This window comes from Cynara cardunculus, assembly GCF_001531365.2.
Source record: "Cynara cardunculus var. scolymus isolate 2C chromosome LG 7, CcrdV1, whole genome shotgun sequence".
Classification (NCBI taxonomy): domain Eukaryota; kingdom Viridiplantae; phylum Streptophyta; class Magnoliopsida; order Asterales; family Asteraceae; genus Cynara; species Cynara cardunculus.
The window spans coordinates 7,901,247-7,921,999 of NC_037534.1; the positions used below are offsets into that span (position 1 = coordinate 7,901,247).

General features: G+C 38.0%; 2 protein-coding genes across 4 annotated transcripts; both read right to left on the minus strand.

The window, feature by feature from the left end:
* Positions 1-881: 881 nt before the first annotated feature.
* Positions 882-9,463, minus strand: LOC112515718 (la-related protein 1C-like). 3 transcript variants are annotated; one of them, XM_025122628.1, is made up of 7 exons: positions 8,662-9,463; positions 8,097-8,208; positions 7,611-7,973; positions 7,377-7,536; positions 7,177-7,267; positions 2,041-2,112; positions 882-1,520 (listed from the first exon to the last, which is right to left on the minus strand). In XM_025122628.1, the coding sequence occupies exons 1-7, from the start codon at positions 9,157-9,159 to the stop codon at positions 1,224-1,226; spliced, it is 1,593 nt and encodes a 530-aa protein (XP_024978396.1). In that variant the 5' UTR covers positions 9,160-9,463; the 3' UTR covers positions 882-1,223. The 3 variants fall into 3 exon arrangements, with proteins under 3 accessions (XP_024978396.1, XP_024978394.1, XP_024978393.1); XM_025122626.1 differs by having other exon boundaries at positions 7,611-8,208; positions 8,665-9,463; XM_025122625.1 differs by having other exon boundaries at positions 7,611-8,208.
* An 8,468-nt stretch (positions 9,464-17,931) lies between these two features.
* Positions 17,932-19,759, minus strand: LOC112515757 (FHA domain-containing protein At4g14490-like). The gene has a single exon (XM_025122678.1). The coding sequence runs from the start codon at positions 19,757-19,759 to the stop codon at positions 18,371-18,373; it is 1,389 nt and encodes a 462-aa protein (XP_024978446.1). The 3' UTR covers positions 17,932-18,370.
* Positions 19,760-20,753: the final 994 nt, after the last annotated feature.

The window sequence follows — 20,753 nt, forward strand, 5'->3', positions numbered from 1 at the left end:
TGAGATTCTCGTATCCTATCACCATCACCATCGAGAGTCAAAATCGAGTCCCTTCCTTTTGTAATATAGGTCCATCCCATTCAAAGACTAGAGAATGAGTACTAAAACTTCATTTCCACAGAACATCAACGCCATGTTCGATTATCGAATATTAAAAAATGAATAAATGTTGTCATTTCTAGGTTTTATTCTGTTTTAAGCTTTGTTGGGTAGGGGATGATTGACCCAAAGAGGGTTTATAAATCCAAAGATTCTTGCTCACTTTTGGCATTTCTAGTGAAGTTCCATTCACCAAAAATAATAGCATATAAGTAAATAGCGATATGAAGAAAGGGTAATTTTAAAAAGTAGGGACTGGTGGGTGCAAATCACCAAGACGTAGGAACTATGCTTTTCAACTGTGTCTGACTACCACCCCATGCTTTTCATATAACAACTATGGTCACCAAATATGGTGACAGAAAACCCCAGTGACCAACAAAGGCAGGGATGTAGGAAATTGATGTAAGCTTAGGCAAGTAACATGACAACACAGTAATATAAGCACACAAAATCTCCACAATCACCTGGACGGTCCCAAGACTTTTCGCCAAGGATGGTGGAAGAAAAACCAACATAAAACCACAAAGGGATGCATGATTGGTTTGAACTTGGCTCCAGAGGTCAAAAGTACCAGGAGGTCCCAGATTCAAATCAAAGGAGGAATAAAAATCCCCTTGTGGCCACAGAGTTTCAAATGCAGTGACTCCTGACTATCTGCAAAGCAGGTGGTCACCCTGGGATTAATCGGCTCGTATAATGGGTTGGATATCCGGGTTAATAAAAAAACCCCAACACATAAGAAAACAGCAAATGGACAAATATAATTTTTAAAACACCCGTCCAAAAATAAATCATCTTATCCAACAAGCCAAGACTTAACAATTGGAAAAGTCGTAATATTCTATCCTTTTCACTTTCTTTTTTTATTCAAGTCTTTTTTCCTCTTTTTTTTTGCTTTTTCAAATTTGTAATCTTTTTTTTTTTTTTTTGATTTTTTGGTTTTTTTTTTCTATTTTGGTTTTTCATTTAATGTTTACCTTTGTCTATCCATGTGCTTCTGAAAACACCATTTCTCTATCTACCGGTAAATCTTGATGGATATCCAGGATAGCCCGCATCTTCTAAAAAACATTGCTTTTTAGTCTACCCGTCTCTGCCATATGATTAGTCTCATGTAAGCTTCAAGCCAATGTTGCTCGTTCCGGACCTGCTTGTTGTTGACCACCCACGTGGCCAATCTCCTCCCCTCCGGCTTGTTGCAACTGGAATTCCCCTGAAGACGACCGACCAAAAAAAGTGTCGACAGAATCCTGATTTGTTGAGGCCGTCTCATCCAGTGTAACACCCTGAAGCTGTGATGCCAATACATCTTGATTAGGCGACCTCCCAACAGCCTGAGGGCTCGACAGGTTCGAGTATTGAGCAGGCGGGTGCATTAGCCATCTCATCCAATCATTTCGTCTTCTTATTTTGTCACCCTGTAATGCACGATGGTAAAAGAATAGCTCATGAATCTCATCTTCCTTGAAAGCTTGATAACTCACAAAACTACATCCTCTACATGGCACAGCAAACCCAGGGCGATATTGTCAAAGGGCGCTAGAATTCATTGTCAAGCTAGAAAAGCTAAAAAAACTATGGGTGCATCTGTTATGCATACAGGACTAGACGGACAAGAGTGAGGTAGGTGAGTGAAATAATTTTGCTAAAGGATCTAATTTGACATGAGTAGTTTAGTAATTTACCAATCTTGTCCATCTCCCTGATTTTTGTTCCACCTATTTTGGTGGGACAGAAAAAAAAAAGAATTTTTGTCCTACTAAGTCATGTTTTGTCCTTAATCTAATATCGCAAAAAGCATGAGACAACAAGTTTTTGTTTATTTTGTCATGTCCCCACCTGTTTCGCATACCAAATGCAGCCCATGCGAAGGAGAAACAAATATAGAAGCTAATGGCAAATATTTGACAAAGAGGACTCTGTAACTATCATACGCACCTGCACTTCCACAATAGTTGAAGCTCCCATAGCATCTAGTATTAGCTGAACATTATCTGTCAGATACAAAACCTGTAACAATGCGAATGGTTATCTTACTGTCAAGACAAAACACATAAGTAATCCAGGCACTAATTGCAGACAATAATGAAGGGCCACATTGATACACATAGATCAAGATTGAGTCTTCATCCCAAGCTCTGTAGTTACAAAAATAAATAGTTTGCAGCTAATATATATGTTAGATCCAGCTACTTCAGATTAACGATGATAATTAAGATTCCAAAAAGAAATCATCTTAGTAAACTATCCCAAAATTATCAACAGTAAGGGAAAACATAAGCAGACAAGAATACACATCGAACACAATCACATACAACAGAAAATGACAATCGCATAAGAAAGCATAAAAAGATAAAAGTGGAATATGCGTCAGAACTCGAAGCATGCCTTATTGATGATAATTGATCGAGATACATAGTATGTTGCAGACGGAACAAATAAAATGATAATTATGAGTAGCATATAACCTGTGTTGTTATTTGACAGATGACATGAAAGACCACTCAGCACAAACCAACCACCACTTGCATAAACAGTATGCATACACACCACAAGCACATGGGTGGCGTAGAAACCAGGATCTGAACACTGAGCAGTGGATGGGATCCCAAACATTTTAGCAAACACATAACAGTTGGTGAATGTTATGACGGTACATACCGTACTACCTTCTTCCGCATGTGTACAAAGTGGTTAACGTCAAGGCACACTTAGGCGCAAAGGGGACCTGAGGCCGTGGCACGAGCCGCAGGCATGAGGTGCGGGCCTAAGGAATGCCAGGCGCATCTTATCAATATTAAAGGAGTCCCGAGGCCTAGGCGCAAGGCACGGACCTAAGGAATGTGAGGAGTATCTTATCAATATGTATACACACAGACAACAAGTACAAGCCTCCAATGCAGCAACCAGCAGTACTTCCATAGAGGCAGAAGGGAGAAGGGTTTAAAGCATGAGTCATGAGGAGAACTTTTAAGGTCTAGGTACTTGTATAGGAGACTTGAAGTTCTAAGAACAGGGTATTTAATATTAGGGTTTGACTTATCTACATAATACTCCCCTGTCCCAAAATCAGTGTCACAATAAAATTAAAAAAAGGCACACGGTTTAGAGAAGTACAATTATTACACGTTTAATGAAATAATGCTACCCTTAATAATAGAGAGTAATTAATTTCTTCATATCACAACTAAGGGTAGAATGGGGAAGTATGCACTTATTGTCTTGAAGTGGATATTTAATTAGGGACAAAATAAAATAGAAAGTGTTATTAAACACCTAGTCAAACCCTAAAAGTTGAGAAGATGAGAAAACTTATTTAAGATTAGGGTTTGACTAGGTGTTTAATAACTCTTTGTGAGGCACGCCTAGGCCCACAAGGTGCCTTGGCCAAGGCGCAGCGCCTTAGTGAGCCTCATGAATGCGCCTAGCCTGGACTCTTAAAAAGCCCAAGACCTTGAGCCTTATGAGCCTCAGAGCCTATGCATGCTTGTAGCACGCTTTTAACAACTATGCATGTGTATGTATAAAATATACGTTCTTCAAGAGAATCATACTTCCTTTTTTGATACTTGTCATCTAAAATATGAACAATATGGTTGACCATGGCCAATTTGTTGGATCCATGTAAGATTACTCACATTACATCAATTATTATTTGCTATAAGCGTACAGGGGAACTGGTTACCACAACTCTTTATTACTCATCAGTTTCAAACTTTTAATTTTACATATTCACCAACCCCAATATAGATTATACAATTGAGTTAAGATCACTTTGTACCTCATCAATTGGGTTACCTTCACCTTCAAGTCATCCGAGTTCTTAGATAAGATGCTTTAATTTGTCCACAATTCACAAAAGGCATGCCATTATTTACAGAATGTTTGATATGATCTACAACTTAAGTCCACATGCTAAGGCATGCCATATGCTCAAGTACAACCGTCAAAACATGCATGGAACAATAGAAAAGATCACTAACATGAACCTTTTATGTAGCTTTATAAGTACTGACTTCACCTCTTTACTTGGCAGAGTGCCAAACATAATCACGTAGATCATGATCTATCTGCAGTTCTATTCAAATACCCCAAGTACATTGGATTGCAGAAGACTGAAAATCGGCAGAATGTCAATGCCCTTTTATACCACATCATAAAGCTAAAAAGCTGAAAAGATTGTACTAAGCAGCAAGATATATATATATATATATATATTCCAACCATAGAATACGTGGCAGTTTTATGATGGTTTTAATCTTCAGACCTTGCTTTAGATGGCTGCCACACTATGCATATATTGCTGCAATAACACATATTCCCGTTTTGAATCAGCCCAGTCAAAGTGAACTGAAATTCCTATTAGAACTTCCAATATTCATTGGTCTCTTCCTATGCTATGAGGACTGGGGATTTCTTAGCTGCAAAAGTGCAAAACACATATCACACACTCCAAGTTTTGACATGATTAAATTCCTTTCTGCATGGCCAGGCCCCTGAGAAACATTCACCATCATCGAGATACTAATGCAACATGCTCAAGCTATGTATTACCACAAGAATTTATGCACTCTACCCAATTCAACCTTTATTGCCCAATGCAAAGATTTGGACTAGAGATATCCCTACTTACATAACCATATAAGGAAAAAGAAAATAGAAATAACACACATTGTGCAATTTTCTGTCACCCCCATCAGATTATTAGCACTACATCTAGTGACTTCTCCTTTCGGTTTCACCTACACAAAATATTAGTAAACTATACATCAAAAATCCCTTGCTTCAAGATAATACTGTTCTCCAGATATTGCCTCACCAGACATCCTGGTAGCTCCCCCAGTCCAGAAATTTAGGTGATGTAAATAATCTTAGCTCACATCTCAGATATATATCTAGCCAGTTGGACCTTTATTGCCCAATGCAAAGATTTCGACTGGAGATCCCTAAATATATAACCATATAGGTATAAATCCAATAAAATAGAAAGAAACACATTTAGAGCAATGTACCTTTTCTGTCACTCCCATCAGACCAGTAGTAGTAATCTAGTGACTCCATTCACATTCATTAAAAATTAGTAAACTTTGCATATTAAATCTCATGATTCAATTTAATAATTGGTCCTCAGGCAGTTCCTCAACAGAAGAATACGTGGTAGCTCCCCCAGTCCAGAAATAAAAGGTGGAACAAAGTCACCTGGTCACCTCTAGGATTTACTCATGTATTTACTCTACCCGGTTTAACCTTCATTGCCCAATGCAATGATATCAACTAGAGACAGCACTAAATATATAATCATACAGGCAAAAAGAAACACATATTTAGAACAATGTACATTTTCCATCACTCCCATCTGACCAATACATCTAGTGACTTCCCCTTTCACTTGCTTAAAAACTAGTAAAATATGCATTGAAAATCCCATGCTTCAATTGAATACTAGTTCTTCCGGCAATGCCTTGAAAAAAACGATTTTGGGTAGCTCCCCCAGACCAAAACATCTAGGTGGTATAAAATCAGTTGGTCACCACTAGGATAATAAGATACAATTATTAATGATTGCATCGATATATACATATATATCCCATTTGCACTTTTAGTTGCAGTAATTGTATAAGAATGTCATACTTCTAAAGTAAATTAGGATTTAACTAGATCTATATTTTAATATATTATTTAATAAATTGGCATGCACTTAGAGCACAATCGTGCTTCTAACCCTCGGTATAATGCATGCATGCACCTTCATAAGTTCTGGTTTGTTTTTCTACTTATTCAACTTAAGGAGAAGAATGCCTATTCAGCAAGTCATATCATGTTGTTTTTTTGTGACTTAACTAAGAAAATATGACTTAATTGGTAAGTCATGGTGTTGATGTTTTCAGACATAATTATTCTATTTAGTTCCCTCTATCATATCCCTAGAAATCCTCATTTTTCTCAACAGCCCTATGATGTACAACTGCACAAGCATGACATAGTAGAATTTTATTTTAAATAATTCATAAGCTGATACTTTTGTCATTTGGAATTTTCACTGAGACTATCAAATAGTCTCTTTAAATCGAAAACTTATTTCAGACTAAAAGTTATAATGGTAATTTTCAATCATTCAGACTCTTCATTCAACAACAATTGTCCATTACCACTTACTTCGGACAAATCTCATTTATCCAGACATATGACTTTATCCAAACAACACTAGATCAAAAGAAAAATCAGACAGGCCTAGCTGTCATCACAAAAGAACATATCCATACCATTAAGTCCCCTATTCATATCCTAACATTAAAATTATGAGTCAGAGAACAAGCTGTAAGCTAGTGGTAAAAATCTTTCCCCTCCGCATGGACAGTTAAGCCTTCTCAAATCTCAATAGGTACATTTCCAGTTAATTTAGTTCAATGACAAATCTTAGTTCTTTCTCCCATCAGTTCATGTTAACTGTATGAACAATATTGCAGAGTACCAGATATGATGGCTTAACAAGTACAAAGTCCAAATCTGCGACCATTTAGTATATCAAATGGCAGAAACATGACCATCAGTGGAAGATAAGAAATGTGAGTAGAAGGTAGTACCTGTACTTTCTCACTGGCAATTATTTCCTTAGAGGTCTGATATTACTAGAAATAACCTTTACTAAGAGGTCCATGGAAAAACTTATAGCCACATTCTAGAAGTCATATGATCTTCAAGAAATAAAATTCATGTGCATAAAACATCATTATAACAGCACATGAATATATAAGGTCTATGACCATGAAGCAACAAATACCACAATCCATAGTGAGAACACTATTTAGGGGAAACAAAAGTTAGCCCTCAATATTAAGTGACGAAATACCCTCACACCCTGCAAGCATATCAGAGGGGTCTGTCAATGAGAAACTCTTATGAAAACATAAATATCGAGAATACAAGACAAAAACAGGTTAAATTACAATACCACCTATTTGTGCAAGAAAATCTGAAAATTTGAATGGATCATCAACAAGAAAGGACATTGATATTAAATAAATCATCAACAAGAAAGTGCATGAATTAATAAGGTTCTTCCAGAGGACTCACTTTCTTGAAGCCTGCTATTAAGCTTACAGGAACCCAACCATGTTCATCCATGTTTTTCCGCAAGTATGTATCTTTAACTAAATTCTCGTTGCTGCCAAAAATATGAAGAGGATTGCTAGCTGTTAAATCTCTGAAAGTGCCACAAACGATCATCTTTCTAAACAGAACAACTTTCAAATATATTTTAATGAAGGACATACCTGAAATAGTAATCAATTTGGCTTACTATCCTAGCATGCAACATGGGATCTGGTACAGCAAAGTACATGGGAGGTGGAATTGGTGCAACGAGAGGCATACCTCTGAGGGACTCAGGTGGAGGTGGTGGACCTTGAACATAGAACAACGGAGATGGCATATCTACAAGAGGATTCAAAAATCATGCCAAGTTACAAAATTAATAGAATCAGGATTCTGATTATAGTAAGCCTCACCGGGATAGATCATGTTGTTGCCAAAAGACCGCACTGGCAGAGGCATTGGTGGAGGAATAAATGGGGTGGAAGCATGAACAGAGGGCCGTATATAACCCCCCCTAGGGTAACCTCTCTGTGGCTGCAAGTGGGTATCTCTGCTGTTAAAACTTCTACTATGCTGGTTCCATTCGTGATTCCCACGATCTTGATCCCGCTTACCACCATAGTTGTGATGGTAAGAACCATCTACACGTGTATGTTGCCCACCACTGCCCCTTCTATATGAATGTCTTTGATGTTGGTGATCATTACCATTATGTGATTGTGCCCCAAAACCTCCTCTTTGTGATTCAATGTGTGTTTGGTCTCTGGGAGAAGATTCTGCAGCAGCAGTACCAGGTTTTAGAGATGTATTATGGGGACTTTCCACTACCAAATCGTGGCTTGTTGATGACATGTGAGTAGCCCCTCCATTAACTGATAGATTTGAATTAAAACTCCCACCTCGCTTCATAGATCTCTGCCTGGCAGGTGCTACATGGTTTGGGGTTGATGTAGGATGCAAGTTACTATCACTTGCCTGTTTATGAGATGAAGGAGATGAATTTCCAGTCACCTATGATGACAAACATACACACAGAAGTAAGACCAGTGCATGTGCCATATGGATACCACATGTACAATATGGAGCTGAAGGCAAAAAACAGCAACAGCCCAATTATTCCATATTGAAACATCATACAGGCCCAAAATTTAACCTCGAAAATCTGTCTTTCATGATTGTAATAATTGATTAGTTTCAAATTTCAAACGAATTGACTAGCGCCGTTCCTTATCAATGGGGTCTGTATAAAGTAAAAGGCAAGAACTGTTGACCTTGAGAACTGCGTATGGACATTAGCTTATAAAGCAGGAGTATTGACAAATGTACAAGCATTTAGGAACATGCAATGCCTATTAAAACTTCATCATCATTCTGGTGTATACATGTGCGTGTGTTAGATAATAGCATACAAGCAGAATGATAAACAATTATGGACGAGTGAAAGTTGTAGATCAATGGTAGTACCACCTGTAACGCAGGCGGCAATGGTCCATCTGCAAGAGCTTTTAAGGAATCCGACGAGGAAGATTTTGGGGAAGCCTTAGTAGACTCTCCGAGAGCAGGCCAAGAAACTGCACCCATTACAGGACTCACAACCTCAACGACACCGTTCGGTTTATTCCACACGGGTTTCTTAGATGCACTGCTGCTGCCAACACCACCACTGTCAGAACCCTGCCCATCAGTGCCAGAATCATCCGGTGAGCTTGCTATCTCCGGCACCGTTGTAGGCGGACACCAATCTGAGGTAAAGTTACCTATTTGCTCCTCAACAGAAGATGAAAACGTGGGTGCTGGAGCAACAGAAACCGGAGCCGCGGAAACAGCATCCGATACAATAACCGGAGAACCCTGTACAATCGAACTCCACGGAGATGAAACCGTTTGTGAATGTCCCGGAGACCTAGGGCTTTTAATGACGCCGCCGCCGCTATCGTCGGATTGAAAATTCATAGCGGCCATCAAATATTAGGGTTCGTTTGGATCAAAATAAACAAACTTCAAAATTTCCAACTTCTTCTGGAATAAATTAGGGTTTCAAGTTCACAAGTGATGACCGGTATAAGAAAACAAAATCAAAACGAGAAAGAAGAAAAACAAAACAAAAATCTGTGATCGATAATCGATGAGGACGAAAGTTGAGAAACAATCGAGTGAGAATGCGGTTGGATATTGAGGAGATTTTAGGGTTGAAAGGTCACCGGAATATGCGATTACACAGAGCACGGCGGAGGATGAAGTTCACACACAAATAGAGACAGACTGGGCTGTATCTATCTCTGCCCTTTCTCTCTCTCCATGTTTCCCCTATATCTGCATTCTGCCCTGCCCTCTCTTGTGGTCCTATAATGACGAAAATGCCCCTTTCCTTTTGTGTAATTTTGGTTCCAGTCAAACGGTATTGGCCATGGCCCACAGGGTTTCGTCGCTGGGTATTGACTTGTTGGCACCGGACCCTGTTGAATCGAATCGGCTACACCCTTCTTTTAAAAAGAGAAAACAACACATTTTATTTTTTATTTTTTATTTTTTTATTTTGTTTTAATAGATTGTTTTTTAAAAGGAGTGTGTATCAATCCTATCAGACGGGTTTGGATGGGAAAATTAAAAACCCGATCGGATTTCCGATATGGAAATCAAACTTTAATTTTCGGAACCCAAATTTTCCCAAAAAATTGGTTTTCGGATTCTCGAATTTCGGGGCATTCGGGTTTTACATAAATATCGTATTTCCATTTCGTGTTTGGGTTCAGATTTCAAATAATTCGAGTTTTGCACACTTCTATGTTCTTTAAAATTAAGAAAATAAAAAAGAATTCAAATTTAAAGAATTTTTTAAAACTTAATGATAGATGTCGTTGTGGGGATAGGGGGTTGGTCGGAGAGGATGCGTCGAAGAAGGGATCGGGATTCAGGAAAGGAGGCAGGGTAAAGGATTGAGAGGTTGTAGGTAGAGGTGCTCACCAACCCGATCATTCATATATACATATTTTCAATCTATTCTTCATCTTTATATAACTCATTCGTATATATGTTCAGTAACTGTGAATATATATATATATATATATTGAGAAAATTAATTAAATGTGATATACGTAAGAAGTACAGATAAGTTGTATCAAATGATAGATGATTAAAAAAAAATATGTGTAAAGAAATAACATATTCAAGGTTAGAAAAATATTTGAATGTACCAAAGTATCAACACGACTAACCCGATGAACCCGTACGGTTTGGGTTAGGTTAGTATTTCAAACCGCAAGCATTGGGTTGGGTTGTTCAAATGTCTTCAACTCGATCAACTCAACCCATGAGCACCCGCCCTACAACCCATAAGCTCCCGGCCCGGTCCCCAACGGGTAAGGGGATTAATATCTCGTCCCCGGTTTATTTTCTTGTCAAACCCCGATCATCATCTCTAGTCAAGACCTAATTTTAGAAAATAAATACTATATATATATATATATATATATATATATATATATATTATACATATATTATATAAAAAAATATTAATAAAATTATATACCGGATACGGGACGGTCGGGAGATATGGGCCCGGCCCCAACCCCAACCCCGGTTTGAGTCTAGGGGGGATCCCTGGCCTCGGTCCTAGGACCCATTTTAGCGGGCAATCCCCGTTCCCTTTCGGGTCGGGTGAACCGGGTTCCCCACCCGATCGGAGTAAATCACCATCCCTGTATCGAAGGGCTTTGGTGGGTTGGGACAAGGTTTATCCTAGGTTTGGAGATAGGATGTGGGAAGTTCGAACGCTAGAGGTGTGTTTTGTGTTCTAGGTTCGATAGAAGGGAGTGGTCGACGTTTATGTTGGCCGGTAATATGAGAGTCTAGAATAGAGAAGATGATTGAAGAGTTTCTGTAGAGAATCAAAAAGATTATTGGAGAGTGTTGGTTGTCTTTTCATTTCTTCTTCATCCCTTAATTGCGTCGTCATTTTGATTTTGAGGTTTGGATTTAGGTTTGATTTTGAGTTTGGGTGTGAATGGACTAGCATGTGTTTCATGGTTTGGGAAGATGACTGGGTGAGGGGATGTGGTGGTCGCCGGAAAAGATGACCGGAGAGTTTTTGGTTTGGGTTGCCGGAGGTAAAAAAAATGGGGGAGGGGATTGATTTAACTATTTATTTATTTTTTTTAAAGTAAAATGTCAGAAGGATGTAAATAGACTAAAATACCCCTGATTAAAATCCCTTTGATTTAACGGCTTGTTTTTAATGTTCGTTAGAGTGAGAGATCAAATCTGGTCGTTTTTGCATACCACAATGACAAAACTGTAATTTTGAAATCGTAGGGACGAAAATTGTTACTTTCGAGAAACCACATGGACCAAAAGTGTAATTTACTCCATATATTATGAAATCAATACGTGAAAATTAAATTTTTAAAATTAATTTTTTTATCTCTCCTATATTAACCCATTTTTCAATTTGCTATGTTATTTTTTAGAAACGAAATAATGAGTAATGGTAGTTGCTTTTGGTATGTTTGTGTCCGTCCGTTTATGTTCGTATGTTTACGTTTGTTTATCATCTTAACGAACGAACATAAACGAGCATGAACAGACACATTTTTTTTCACGAACGAACATGAATACAAAAAAAAAAATTATTTGTTTACCGTTCGTGTTTGTTTGTTCAACTGAGTTAAATGAATGAACACGAACAAGCATCCGTTCGTGTTCGCTCACAACACCAATCCTACATGAAGCAAATGGAGAAACGTTCAATGTCATACTTATCTATAGTGGTGATGGCAACAACCACCTCGATATTGGGAAAGGGTATTTCCCGTTGCATTGTTCATGCTTTGGTGACATGGGGAATGATGGAGAAAATATCAAATCAAAATCATCAAATCTAAATGTGAAGGCAAACACGAGGGTATAATCGGTTATTCAAGTATGCATTACAAAACTCTAGAAGAATTTTTTTGTATCGACAAAAGATTTTCGAGAAACAACAAAAATCTTACTAGAAAACCCAAAAATTCCTAAACTTGACAGATTTCGAAAAGGTAGGGTTTTGTAAATTGTAATAGTTGTATCTTCACAACAACAATGGCTTTGTTTAGGGTTTGCGAGGATAGTTAGGGTTCATGACAACGATCTCTCATGGTAATAGTAAATGGTGGCAACAATATCTTGCCGGTCGATGGTTGGGAATGAGGGAGGGATGATGGTCGATGGGTTAGGAGGTGTGAAGATAAAACTAGGGAATAAGGCTTTATTCCCTCTAATTTAGTAACGAGTGGTTCACAGCCCCGTACCACAAATAATTGATACCGTAATACCAACAGAAGACTGAATAATTCTCATTCATATCCCTTAATACCTCAATCATGCACAGTCAATGATTCAGATTCGTGTCCTGTTGTTGAAAATATGTGTTATTGTCTTATTGACATAGACTCTGTGTTTATATTGATCTATTTTGGGTATAATAATTATAATTATATATAAATTAAATTACAAATTTCGTCCTTGTGGTTTCATCTTGATTAAGAAGGTCTCTGGACCTTTAGGGTCGTTGGGGTTTCATATTGATCTATTTTGTTTTACTCGGTTTTCCATCACATATGCTAGCATACAAGCTGATGGATTTACAGACAAGACAAAAATTATTCATGGGATGTCATTTTTCATGAAAATGCATTTCTTTTTCATGATTTATTTTACGTTGATCGAGATTAGGGATGTAAACGAACCGAACAAACACAAATAGAGACTTCTTCATGTTCGTTCGTTTAACTTAACCGATAACAGTAAACGAACGAAAATATGTGTTCTTGTTCGTTCGTTTAGAAATCAGGTGTGTTCGTGTTCGTTTATGTTCGTTCGTTAACAAGCTAAACGAATGAACATGTCTAAGATAGCGTTTGGTACACATACATAATTGGACAGTACAGGACTTGACTGAACAGGCCTGGACATAATAGAAGTATGTCTGGTGTTTGGTAGGACTAGGACTGAACGAAACAAAACTAGACAAACTACCCCCAAAAGTAATTTGATGATTTTAATTATTATATAATAGTTATAATTAACACAAATAAAGTAAATAATTAAATAATTTAATTTATAAATATTTGTACATAATTTTCATATTTGTACCAAATTTGAATGAAAATTTTGATATAATTGATGGTAGTAGTAGTGGTGGTGAAGGTGGTGATGGCCGACGGTAGAAGTGGCAACGGGCTGTGGTGGTCAGTGGCCGACGGTAGTAGTGGTAACGGGCGATGGTGGTCGGTGGCCGACAGTGGTTATGGAGGTATAGGCAGTGGTGCTTGGTGGACGACGGTGGTTATAGAGGACATGAAGATGGTAAATTGTGGTGGAGGTGGCGATTGATAACGGTGGAGGAGGTAGTTGTGGTTGATGTAGTAAAGATAGTAGTGGTGGTGGGTATGGTGGAGGTGAGATGGCAATGAATGGTGGTGGCCGATGGTGGTCGTGGAGGAGGTTGTTGTAGTAGAAAAGGAGTTGAAGGTGGCGAACGGTGGTAGTGGTGGCGGCAATGAACGATGGTCGACTATGGTAGAGGTGGCAATGGACTTGGTGGACGGTGGTTGTGGAGACGCTAGAGAATGTTGTTATAGTGGAAGAGGAGGTAGAGGTAGAGGTGGCCGCCGGTGATCGCCGGTAGTGGTGGCGGCGGCCGAAACTAGCGGTAATGACCATTAAAACAAATATCATATTAAGGTTATATATCAAACTAGGATAGATTAGTAATATTTTAGTTTCTGTCTCATTCTTGTCCCATCTTGTTCCACCTATTTTGGTGGAACAAAAAAAAACCTCATTTGTCCTATGTTGTTCCACCTTGTCCCAGTTTTTGTCCCAGTCCCATGTCATGCCAAACGTGGAACGATGTGTTCTTGTTATGTCCCATGTTGCGTCAAACATGGGACAGTGAGTTTTGTCCCGTCCTGTACTGTCTCGTCCCATGTACTAAACGCAGCCTAAATGAACAGGCCTAAACGAACATAAACAAACGAGCACCACTACTTGCCATTCAATTAACTATTACATACTAATTATCCATAGTTTAAACATACACAAAACAAACACCATTCATCAACCACCATCATTTGACAAAAGTGAAAAGTGAAAAGGTAAAAATTTCAAATAAGACAAAATGATGATAAAATTTAAATCTAAATAAATTCTAAAAAATTAAAACTTAAATAAATATTATTTGAATTCAAACTAAATAAATAAAAGATTATATATTAAATTTAATATATAAATGGACATAAACGAACGTAAACACAGTAAATGAATGAATGTTCATGAACATAAATGAACGAATGAGACTTTTGTTCATGTTCGTTCGTTTAACTACGAAAAAAAATTGTTCATGTTCGTTCGTTTATTAAACAAACGAACTTCCCGCCGAACATTTCACGAACAGTTCGTTGAATGTTCAGTTCATTTACAGCCTTAATCAAGATATGATCCACTGCCATTCCAAAATCCAAATCCTCAATAGGTCGATATTTAAAATAATCAAGGTGATGTTTATGAAAGCGAGGACACATAAGGTTTTCTTGAGAGTTCACCAAATCCTCCAATGCCAGAAATTCAGCCCGTGACCAGGAAATTGAGAAGCGCATGTCGACCACCCTCTTACCTACGGGCTTTCCATTGTAATGTTCATGTCCATTGTCCTCAACAATCTTGATATCATCCGATCATTAATCATATGATCATCTATCTTCTTCATTCAATGCTTTTTCTACAACCATTTCATCCAATTTTGAGCCAAAATCGTTTGCTGAAGTGGTTAAGCATAACCAGTGGACTGTTGCCATGTAACAAGAACTAGCAGTAATGAAAAGTAATAATACATGGTATGTTGCTCCACTTCCAGAAGGAAACACATGGTTGTCTACAGATGGGTGTATAAGTTGAAGTACAATTCAGTTGTAGTGTGGAACGACACAAAGTCAGGTTAGTGGCTAAGGGTTTCACCTAACAGGAAAGAGCTGATTATGCGGGCACTTACTCCCTCGTGGCTAAATCTGTTACTATTCAAACTCTACTTGCTAGCACTGCTATCAATAACTAGGAATTGCTTCAGCTAGGCGTTAACAACGCGTTTAAATGAGGTCTATATGGCCATACCTTAGGGTTTACTGGTTAAGGAGGCATCTCATATGGATTATAAACTCAATAAGTCCATCTATAATTTGAAGCAGTCATCAAGTGGTATGCCAAGTTTTCTGAGTTCATAATTGTTGTTGGGGTCACACAATCGAAGGCTCACTATTCTCTTGTTTACAAGGGATCAGGCAACACATATGTTGTCGTTTTAGTTTACGTAGATGATATTATAGCTGCAGATCCATCTTCTATAGGTAAAGTGAAAGGAATGTTGAGTACTCGTTTCAAGCTCAAGGATCTTGGCAACTTGAAGTAATTTTTGGGTTTATAAGTTGCCCGCTCTAAACAAGGCATTTGTGTCTCAATGACAATATGTTCTTCAATTGTTGGAGGATACTAAACTAGTGGCTGCTAAACCATCAACGATCCCTTTTGATATTCAACTTCATTTATCAATTGATAAAGGTGATCACTATCATGATCCTTCCAGGCATAGACGTTTGGTGGGATGTTTGTTATACATCATACTTACACAACTGGATATCGAGTTTACTGTTCACAAGCTTGTGCCATTTATGTCTTCTCCACGGACTGATCATTGGCATGCCACTGTCCAGCTCTTATGCTACATCAAACAATAGCCTAGACAAGGAATTTTCATATCAGCAAATTCTTCATTTCAACTTCGGGCTTTTTGGTTTTTGCGTGTTTATTGGGCATTCGTTGATCTCCTGGGAATCCAAGAAACAACTGGTCGTTTCACGTTCCTCTACTGAAACTGGATACAGAATGATGGTTGTAGCTTATTGGGAATTGGTTTAGTTAAGGCAGTTGCTCAAAGATTTCGGTGTTATCTCTACTACTCTGATGCTGCTCTTGTGTGACAACGAGTCAACAATCAAGATAGCTTCTAATCCCATGTTTCATAAACGAACTAAACACATTGAAATCGATGCCACTTTGTTCGAGAAAATGTGTTGGATAGGACAATCAAGGTGATGCCAATAAGATCCCATTTTCAGCTTGCAGACATGTTTACTAAAGCTCTTTTGTTCTCAATGATGAAGTTACACAATATTCATAGTGTACGTCATCTTGAAAGGGCGTATTGGACATCAAGGAGGGTATTTATGTAATTTTCCGATGTAATTGTAACTAATTTAGTTAGGTCGGCTGCTGTTTAGTTTTAGGTTGGTGTGCTAGTATATATACAGACAAAACAAAGCATTTGCTTAATGCAAATCTAAGTATTTGATGAATGCACCTGTATGACACTACTTACCAATGCAAATGGATGCTAAATACTGGTGTTTAATAGAGAAAACAAAGCAGAAAAAGAACTAAAGTATGTACATATTAAAACACACATACAACATGGCATAGAGCATAACTCATTACAAGGCAGCAGATATTGGGAATTTATGGCCCCTAATTTCTCATCTACAATCACACCCTTCCCCATTTTTTCATGTGTTGTGGTCAATTTTATCAAGATTCAACCATATGCATAGAAGGCTAGTTTAACAAATATGTATCAAGCTACCTAACAATGGCAGCAAAACAATAGCTGCACAAGAAATTCATAGTAAAACAACATAGAAGCTGATAGATATCTATTGGCTCCTCAGGCCAACAAACAGTCGTAAAATGAGCAAAAGTACCGAGTCAAAACTTACAAAACAGGGTTTACATAAATAACATAGATTTCCATAAAACACATCATAAATAAAATAAAATGGGAAAAGTAACTCGCTGAATGAGGATAGGGTGGAGGGAGTTTGGACAGCATTTTGAATTATCAAACACATTGAAAGGGAAATCGGTCAGAGCCTCTGAATGGGTCTCCATTCTGAGGATATCAAGCAGGGCCTGAACTCAGCCAACGTAGCAAGGGGTAGAGATTGAAGACATAATATAAGGACTCGTTAGACATAACTGGAGAACCAACAGGCCAAGAAAACAGATTAGAAACTAAGCACAATTGGTCCATTTAAGTTTCAATGAATAACCAACCAAAAGCCAAGAAAACAGACAGAAACAAACATGAGTGAGATTTGAGAACCACCACATCTCTAACAATTCATTTTAAATATTGGGTTCTTCTAAGATCTTCAACAATGACCCAACCAGAATCATACCAAGAAAATACAAAAAGAAGAATAGTGAAACCCCAATCTCCACCAGAGGAAGAATGAGAACCCCTTTGATTCAGTTGAGAAAAGAGCAAGGCTCTAGAGCACATCAATGAGGTGAGGGCTTCTGAGAAAATGTGTAACCAGAAAATTAAAAGAAGTGAAAAGTAAAACGACTTTAAGGGGTTTCTTTCAATATTCTTCTCTTTATCTCTTTTCGAATGACTTGCTCACTTTCCGGTCACTCTAAACTACTTCTGGTCCGACTTTAATCAGTACAAAAGAGAGTTCGTAAACAAGCTGCTTACCAAAAACACAACTAAATGAATTTATATCATATATGATATATCATGTTGAAATAACATTTAAAATAAGCAGAATCTGAACTACTCATCAGGAAATCTCACAATTACTTTCCACCAGTTTCAGTAATCAGCTAAAGAGCTTGAATATCAAATGGTGAAAAGTCGAAGTAAGCTAAAGTTCCATTGCATTTATAACAACATGTAGCACAATCAAAACTAATTTGTCATAGGCCTAATCAGTTGTTCCAGCTTTGATCTCAAGCAAGTGCAAGAGATCAAGGGCTAACAAACCCCCAAGGGTTGCCAAGCTAGCAACAAATTGGGTACTTCACATCTCAATCCCCAGGTTCAAGCTCTAGTTGATAACATCCTCTGTGTGGGCCACACCAAAGCTTTGCCTGGTGTTTGTGTCAGTGAATTTGGACTCAATGGGCATGGTCAACCAAAAGCCAGGCATCAATTCCATAAAAAAACAAAGAGCCAACAGATACAACAGGAATGTAGCTTCGGATACTGTGAGGAATTTAAGAGCTGGAAGTTAGATAATTAATTACCAAATAAGCTTGACTCTCTTTGCAATCATCCTTTGTCTAGCCCATAGCTTGTTTACCCTCACCGTATTTCATTTCTTTGAAGCCTAAACTCGTGACATTTTCGGGCATTCTCTTTAAGATGTGAAAGGATTTTTTCTGACTTCTCATATATCTCTTTAGGCAGTTGCCCTTTCAAGCAATCAAAAAACTCCCCTAGTGTCATCTTCTCCAAATCTAGCCACTGACTACTATCAGAGCCAATGTCCTTCACCAGATCCTCACAACCATTTTGCCTATATTCTAACTCCTCTGCAACTTCCTTTCCCTTATCCACATGAACTTGATGTGCTAATTCTGATGAACCCTTTGGTGAACTTCTATCAACAGCGGCTTCCTTTCCTTCACAACCTTCGTGCATCAACACCAATTTCTCTGCCACAAGATCTTGAGCAGATCCATTGGTGGTGTCCAAATTCCTTTCCATTCCACTGTTTTCTACATTCTCCAATGGATCCACTGGATATTTATCACATGCCGCCTCCTTTGCTTCATAAGCTCCTTGTGTTGATTTTGGCTGCTCGGCCGCATCAACTCGAACAGATTCCTCTGCCTTGTTTAAATTATCGTCCAAACCACTGTTTTGTACATTTTCCAATGGCTCCACTGGCAAACCCTTTCTCCCTTTTCGAGTTTTTCTACCATCTATTGGAACAACACTATCAGGATCCTGAGGAAGTTGAACTGGCAGCTTCCTCTTCCTCTCTCGTGTCTTTTTACTTTCTACGGGAACAATAAGGTCTGTTGCTTTTGTTTCTTCTAGATTCAAACCTTCAGGGATTTCATTCAATGTAGGAACGAAACTCACCTTCTCTTCCTTCCTGGAACTTCTCAGTATCCTCTTTGAACTCAAGCTTTCCACCTCATTCTTCAAATCCACGGCTTTCTTAGCTCTAGTACGCAAGTTCCGCTTCTCTACCGGTGCCTCGACCGCATTTTTACCCAAATTCCCATCAAGCTCTAACCCTAACCCTAACCCGCTCCTTTCACTCTTAACAACAGCAGCAGCTCCAGCTCCAGCTCCAGCTCCAGATTTTCCTTGCCGCCTAGGTTTCCTTTCCGACCGAATAGTTGCTTCAACTCCAATCCTCACAAGAATTGACGTTAACTCGCCGATCTTAATACAGTCACCGTCCTTGAGACCGGCAGGAACATAAGGCCTAAGACTTTGCCCATTCAAAATAGTACCGTTCGAAGAATCAAGATCAGAAAGAGCCCATCTGCACAATTCATTATCGAATTTGATGCAAATGTGTTTGGAAGAGATGCCGACGTCTTTGATTCCGATGGTATTGCCACGAACTACACGGCCGATTTTGACGACAATCCCCGATGGATATTGTAGAGTTTCCCCTTCTCTTGGTCCTTTCTCTATCATCAGCTTCAAAGTTGAAGTTGAGCTTTCCTCCATTGTTCCCTGGGGTGTGTGTGTGTGTGTGAGAGAGAGAGAGAGAGAGAGAGGTTTGGTGCCGGGGGTGGGGGTGGGGGGAAGAGTTTTGAACTTTGAAATTCATTTTGGCGATCAATTTACTTGGTGGACCCCTGAATTTATAATATTTGCAATTTTAGACCCAAACTTTGGAAACTTTGAATCAAGCCCCAGTATAAATAAAACTTTAATTATTTGATATATATTTATTTTTTTATTTACTTTCTAATAATGTGTCTTATTTTGATTGATGAATAAATATGAGACATGAAATTTGAGAAAAAAATGATTTGAGTTTGAGTAATTATTAAACATTATTTCGATCAGTTTCATACTAAATACAATGTTTTATAACAAGTGTTTGATCATAAATCAAGTATGCAAAAACAGTCATTAATAATAAAAAAAAACATTGTAAATCAAAAATATATTATTAATAATATGTAAAGATTATCGAAATAATATTTAATAATTATATTTATTTTGGGTGTTTATATTTAAATTCCCGTACAAAAACTTTGTAACCTTAACATTTCTTACAACAACAATGTGATTAATAAGAAAAATACTGGTGAATTGCAGCAAGTACAAATTGCAATAAACGTATTCTATTTTGATTCATATATTGGGGACATTACTTTCAGAAGCTCAATTCTTGAGGATATAATATGTTTGATGCAATTATTAGAACATACCAAAGGACAGTTTACTAAACATTTATCTAGGTAAACGCTTACCGGTAAAATTTACACTATTACTTACTTATCAGGTAAGATTTTAGTCCTTCAAAATGGTATCGTATGCAACAATTTACCCGGTAAGCGCTAACCATGGTAAGAATTGTCGCCCTCACTTATCGGGTAAGACCTCGGTCATTGCCTTCGATCTTACCAGTTAAGATTCTTGGTACTTGTCATATTCATCTGCTAAAGTAATATGGTTTGATAAGCGCTTATCGGGATAAAAATGTTTGGTA

What these genes read in the sequence shown, in the direction of transcription:
- LOC112515718 (XM_025122625.1), bottom strand. Translation starts at nt 9,159, where the DNA reads ATGGCCGCTATGAATTTTCAATCCGACGATAGCGGCGGCGGCGTCATT. An exon ending in CAACAACATGATCTATCCCG is followed by an intron (nt 7,537 to 7,610) that starts GTGAGGCTTACT and finishes ATCCTCTTGTAG; the next exon opens with ATATGCCATCTCCGTTGTTC. An exon ending in CAACTATTGTGGAAGTGCAG is followed by an intron (nt 1,521 to 2,040) that starts GTGCGTATGATA and finishes CGTGCATTACAG; the next exon opens with GGTGACAAAATAAGAAGACG.
- LOC112515757 (XM_025122678.1), bottom strand. Translation starts at nt 19,759, where the DNA reads ATGGAGGAAAGCTCAACTTCAACTTTGAAGCTGATGATAGAGAAAGGA.